This window comes from Panicum hallii, chromosome 4 (genome assembly GCF_002211085.1).
Source record: "Panicum hallii strain FIL2 chromosome 4, PHallii_v3.1, whole genome shotgun sequence".
Classification (NCBI taxonomy): domain Eukaryota; kingdom Viridiplantae; phylum Streptophyta; class Magnoliopsida; order Poales; family Poaceae; genus Panicum; species Panicum hallii.
The window spans coordinates 6,597,550-6,603,902 of record NC_038045.1 but is presented as its reverse complement, the minus strand read 5'-3'; the positions used below and the strand labels follow the sequence as shown (position 1 = coordinate 6,603,902).

The 6,353-nt window shown below is 46.4% G+C and overlaps 1 protein-coding gene across 2 annotated transcripts; it reads left to right on the top strand.

Annotated features, from left to right (window-relative positions):
* The first annotated feature begins 824 nt into the window (after positions 1–824).
* LOC112889420 (palmitoyl-acyl carrier protein thioesterase, chloroplastic-like) lies at positions 825–5,253 on the top strand. 2 transcript variants are annotated; one of them, XM_025956037.1, is made up of 7 exons: positions 825–1,063; positions 1,631–2,207; positions 2,287–2,420; positions 2,877–2,990; positions 3,198–3,378; positions 3,478–3,546; positions 4,494–5,253. In XM_025956037.1, exons 2-7 carry the CDS (start codon positions 1,704–1,706, stop codon positions 4,749–4,751), a joined length of 1,260 nt encoding a protein of 419 aa, XP_025811822.1. In that variant the 5' UTR covers positions 825–1,063; positions 1,631–1,703; the 3' UTR covers positions 4,752–5,253. The 2 variants fall into 2 exon arrangements, with proteins under 2 accessions (XP_025811822.1, XP_025811823.1); XM_025956038.1 differs by lacking the exon at positions 825–1,063 and adding an exon at positions 1,083–1,407.
* Positions 5,254–6,353: the final 1,100 nt, after the last annotated feature.

Genomic DNA, 6,353 nt, shown 5'->3' with positions numbered 1-6,353 from the left:
TATGCGAACATTCTGAAAACGTTTCTTCTGAAAACAATGTTCAGAAAACGCTGGAGAACAGAGTTCAGACTTCAGAGCTCTGCCGCCGGGGAACCTAACTCGCCGCGGAGGGACGAGTGCGTGCCTGGATCGGGACAGAGATGTCCAACTGAACCGCTTCAATTCCCCCATCCAGATCGCCGTCAGCTTCCCCGCGGGCGAGGGTTGCATTTACCGGCACGGCGGATCACCGGGCCGGACGACCCCTGTCGCGGCTTGAAGCCCTGCCTTTAGCCAACATGGCAGGCGCCTTCGAGCTTCATGGACGCGCGACTTCACGAGTGGAATTCCCAAGTCCTGTTTGAAAATGCAGAGCTCTGTGTAAGGAAGAGAAACAAGCCCGTACGTTTAGAGAACACAAAAGAAAAAAAAGAGATGTGTTTCTAATCTCCTTTATTTTTGAATTTTTTCATTGTTTTTTGTTTATATATATATATATAAAGAAGAAGAAGATTTTTTTTCTTTGTGCTCCACACATGCCGTGAGCTCATGCCATAGCTCACCGCTCCATGTGAACGGCCCCTTTCGGTATATTTAATAAACAAAATCAAATTATTATTTCGCAACATTATTTTTTTCCTGGCGCAGATCTGCTCAGCTCAGCAGCAGGAAGCATCGCATGCATGGCCTGGCCTGGCCGGCTGCTATGCCCGCGTTCCCCCCCGCCCGGGCCACGCACTCATCGACCCGTCCGTTTTTCCTTCATCGGCGGGCGGCGAGCGGGGGCAGAAGCGTCATTCGCCGCCGCCCCCCCGGACGCCAGGTTTTAAAAAGTCGCGGTGGCCAGAGCCCGGTGCCAGCGGAGAAAGGGAGGTCGACCCCCCCACCACCACGCGCCCGCGCCACCGAAGCCGCCAAAGCCCACCACCCCCGCATCCGCCAGAAGCCTCTTCCCCCATCGCTCGCCCGTACTACCGGCGCGAATGGCCGCGTGGTGAGGGCGCAGCGAAGCCAGCGGAGTCAGCCGAGCGCGAGCGGCCTCCCTCTTCCCCCTTCGCCCGACGCCACCGCCGCCCAGCGGAAGGTTCGTTGCCTTGCGCCGACTCCCTCCCTCCCTCCTCGCCCGCATTCCGGGTCTGCTGTTTGTTGCGGGGCGAGCCGATTCCTGGTCGGATTGCCGGGGCGCGGGCGCATGTGGCGATTGCGCCCGATAAGCTGCGGCTATTTCTGGGCGCTTCGCTGTTCGGGCCGGCCGTTACAGCTGGGGGGAATCGCGGGAATTCAGGATCCTTGCCCCGGGTGGATCTCGGAGTGTTCAGGAGACGTCGCGCCCCCTGTTTTCTTCTCGTTTTCGCCGCGAGATTTGGGTTCCTGCCGCTCCTTTTGCTGGCCTTGCTCTCTCTTCTCTATCTCGTCCTTGTAGTACTGGTGAGTTTTTTCTTTGTTCCTTTCCGCTTGCCGTATTTGGGCGGGTTGGTTTGACCGCCAATTTCTTCTCGCGAGTTCCGGGCATTTGTTGTTGTTGTTCCCGTGATTTCTACTGCGCAGCAAATCTTGCTTTTTTGGATCGCTTAAACTGGGTGAACGAGGAATCTTTTTTGTTTGCTTTAATGATTTTGTTGATGCTATTGCTGTTGTCGTGCTGATTCAGGTTGGGATCCCGTATTCAGGCAGGCGCCGCTCGATTTGATTTGGTTGGGGAAGTTTCTAGGTCAATCTTTCCCATGGCCGCCTCCATCGCGGCCTCGGCCTTCTTCCCGGGGTCGCCGGCGCCGGCGCCAGCCGCGCCCAAGAACGGCCTCGGAGAGCGGCCCGAAAGCCTGGACGTCCGCGGAGTCGCCGCGAAGCCAGGATCCTCGTCGAATGCCGTGAGGGCAGGCAAGACGCGCGCCCACGCTGCCGTCCCCAAGGTGAACGGAGGGGGCAAGTCGGCGGTGGCAGATGGGGAGCACGAGACCGTGCCCTCCTCGGTGCCGAGGACGTTCTATAACCAGCTCCCCGACTGGAGTATGCTCCTCGCGGCCATCACGACCATCTTCTTGGCCGCCGAGAAGCAGTGGACGCTGCTCGACTGGAAGCCCAAACGCCCTGACATGCTTTCTGATACTTTTGGCTTTGGCCGGATCATACATGACGGGCTCATGTTCAGGCAGAACTTCTCCATTAGGTCCTATGAGATTGGGGCGGATAGGACGGCGTCTATAGAAACGATGATGAACCATTTGCAGGTGATAATTTTTCTATTCTTCAGGCGAGGGATTGTTGTGAATTAGTATTGGATGATAAAAAAGTTTGGATTTGATGCAGGAAACTGCTCTTAATCATGTGAAGACTGCTGGGCTGCTAGGTGATGGATTCGGCTCCACACCAGAGATGAGTAAACGAAACTTGTTCTGGGTGGTTAGCCAAATGCAGGCCATCGTCGAGCGTTATCCATGCTGGTATGGTTTGCAGAATCACATGTTATTTCACTTTTCTGAGGGTGGTTTGAGCTTGAAATGAGCTGTACCCTGTAGCTTTTGACATCATGTGGCATTGTGGCTATTCTCGGAGACATGCCAACAGTATGGAGGCATAGAATGATTAATGTTTACAGCTTTCCTTGGTGCTGGGTATTGAGTATCAGTTGAATGGAGTTTTCAAGTTGTTTGATAATAAATGTGAAAGGAAGGTCCCTTTTGTTTTCTGCGCTGTTTGACAATAACTTGTTGAGGAGTGTAGTTATATGTCACTGTGGGCAGTTTGCAGACTTCTAGTAGTTGATACAGATACCTCATTTGACCTCTTAATATATTTTCTTATGTTACCTAAACGATTTGCGTTCTGTGAGCAGGCGGCCTCTCCCCCATCTGGGTTGTACTGATGTATTCTGAATTTGCTCTTCCATTCTGCTGCAGGGGTGATACTGTTGAAGTAGATACATGGGTTAGTGCTAATGGTAAAAATGGAATGCGTCGGGATTGGCATATACGTGATTCTATAACAGGCGACACGATACTGAAGGCAACAAGGTTCAAATCTCAGCCACTTCGATACATTTATACCATTAATGGCAGAACTTTATTAGCAGTTTATGTCTAACTGCTAACCCCTGCCAACTGCCATGTTATGTTTGACCTACAACCGCTGCATTTATACCTTTTTCTGTTCAAAATATTGTGCAACTTGTGTTACACCGACATTCTGCAAATTATTCTAATTTATGTCTGTATGCGCAGTAAATGGGTGATGATGAACAAGCTTACGAGGAAACTTGCAAGAATTCCAGATGAAGTCCGGACTGAAATAGAGCCTTACTTTTTTGAGCGATCTGCTATTCTTGATGAAGACAACCGCAAACTTCCAAAACTACCAGAGGATAAAAGTACTGCAGCAAATTATGTCCGAACAGGACTGACTGTAAGTTAATTGAATTAATATTTAGATTGCAAGTCTACTCATAGCATTCATTTTTTTTATTTTGCTGGTTTTATATATTTTGCTTTCTATTTTATGCAGCCTCGGTGGGCTGATCTTGATATAAATCAGCATGTCAATAATGTTAAATACATCGCATGGATTCTTGAGGTAATTTTCTTTCTGATTATATGTGTCTTTATTCTAGCTGTTAATGTCTCTTGTTTAGGGATTTAAATAGATACCCCTATCACATTCATGAACACCTATTTGTTAGTACTTCTGTTTTTGAACTATTCTGTGCCGTACTCAAGTATGTTACTTTAAGGGGAATAATCGTTTGATTTATCTTTTCCCCCTTTGAACGCTTTATTGAGGTTGCCTAGTGTTTTTTGTTGGATACCTCCTCGTTGTTTGTTTGGGCGCCTGGCAAGCATATGGCAAGCAGATCGATTACTTATGTCCTATCCTGTATGTTATGTGGCCAGAACTTCAGTAGCCAACTGTTTGCAGAAGTTAATGACCTTTGGAATGTTGGGTGCCTGAGGGGCCCCAAAATCATGCAATTGAATATGATTAGGGGCCCACTTATCTATTCATCAAACAGGCAAATACAATTGGCCGTGTCTCCGTATATATATCATTTGGGCAATACTCCCTCCACTTTTAAATATATGACGTTTAGGACAAACTTATTTAGGACAACTAATGCACAAGTTGGACAACCTGAATGCTTCTCCTGAGACATTTAACTATATTTGGTTGGTCACCTATGTACCTACCAATGTCACTGACCTGTGTGGCTGTGTTGCTTTCGTGCAAGAGCAGCCAGTGTACAAGTCAATTTATCTGAACTAAGAAAAGTATGAGAAGATAACTCTTATTTGCTTGATTGATGATATGCAATGTATGGTTGTCTGGTCAACCATTCACTTACCGGTGGGCATGAACTTTTGAGACAAATGGGGTTATCATTTAGTTTTCCTTCCTGCTTAATTAATTGGCAGCGCTTCTTCTGACAATTCTATTAAAAAAGACAGTTTAGCATATAAGTCAGTCCCTAGTATACAAATATTTCCACCTGCATCTTCTGTTAACCTTACGTCCACCTTTTTCAGAGTGCACCGATCTCTATTCTTGAGAACCATGAATTGGCCAGCATTGTGCTTGATTACAAAAGGGAGTGTGGCCGGGATAGTGTGCTGCAGTCACACACCACCGTGCACACTGATTGCAACAGTGAGTCTGGAGAAACAACCTTGCACTGTGAGCATGTGCTGAGCCTTGAATCAGGTCCGACCATGGTGAAAGCCCGGACCATGTGGAGGCCGAAGGGAACCAAGGCCCAAGAAACAGTAGTTCTTTCTTCATTGTGAAGTGTGCGAGATGAAATGGTGATTTTGGCAGAAAAACAATTTGGTAAAATCAGTGTGGTTCCTAGCGTCCTCTATTGGAAGGAAGGCACCCAAGGCATACATGGATGCTATGTTATAATCTCATAGCTAAGCTAATTTAAATATAAAGTGTCTGAAGATAGAGGAGATATTCAACAATGGAGGAGACGAGAAGCAGAGATCTGGAAGACGGAGGAGGCCTCCTGCCATGGTTTGTGGTTTCTGTTTTTTCCTTTGATTCCTTCTTTCCTATGACGAAATCTTGGGTTGCACAAACGGGTGTTGTAAGTATTGATTTGTAGTTACTGTACGACGGGGAGCGAGTGGCGAGTGCTTCCCATACATGTCGCCTCTGGGGCTATGTCCATATGTTATGAGCCCCTTGGAAACAGCTTTGTCCCAGCCACATTCGTTCAGAGAACTAAGCTCGTATATTGTATTTATTGATATTTAATTTGGTATTATTCTTCTCCTGGCTGCTAAAGCGTGTTCAAACTTTGTATCTGGGTCCAATGCTGACCATTATTGAAATTCCCAGCTCTCAATTCACTTTGACTCGCGTATCGCTGTTTGAACTGTAGAAGCAGACAGCTTGGCGTGAGCTATGGCGGTTGTGACATCCTGTCATGTTTTCTGTAGAGGTTGACTGACCAGAAAGAAGAACAAACTGTATTTTGCGTCGTAATTCGCTCCTGAAACCTTTCACGAGCGGCTCTAGGAATTCTAGCCGTGGAAGCTTCTCGAAGAGATCGAGTCAAATGGAAATAATCCAAGAGTCTATCCCTCGATGAAGTGTTCTTGTGGGTGGTTCAAGTTAGGTTACCTAAGTAAAACAGGGGCCCACTGCGAACGATTACGCTGGTTAGCGTTTTGCTTGATTAGCCGGTTCATCTGCCATTCTTTTTGTATGCGATTTCTTCGCCACTGGAGATCACGGTGTGTTACTTGAAGCAACAAGCATGGCATCATTATAAGTTTGATTGATTGGCTACTAAAATATGGGCATGCCAAAATGTAGGCATGCTAATCTTTTTTACCAAATCGTTAGCAATTGTAGAAGGTGAGCTATTTTTTGGATTTCAACCAAACAAATGCCAAATTCTTTTAGCATGCCCACATTTTGACATGGCAAATTTTAGTAGTCAACCAATCAAACCCTATATCTTCCTGCCGTTGTCACTTGCAATAAAACAACATCCGATTGGGCAGAACAGCGGTTCAATTGGACTTCCAAAAATACATTTTTTTAAGATTATGTCCAGTTTCCCTTATAAAACAGGTTAATTCTTTTTTCCATAGTGAATACCATGAACTTCCGGACCTTTTCAAAGATTATTTGTAGTTCGCTTTTTTACTATTGGTTAAATGCTCCTTGCATCTCCACCTCACCTGTGTTAAGAGCTAGGGACTAGTTTGGCAGGACTCCGGCTCCTCTAAAAAGTTTTCAACAGTATTTTCTATGGAGGAGTAGCTTTTTTCTTCTCTGACTTGTCGAGTTAAAAAACATTTGGCTAAATACCTTTTCCTGTTATTTGAAATACATAGATGAGATGATCAAAATAGCTTTCTTTTGTTTTTTTCCTT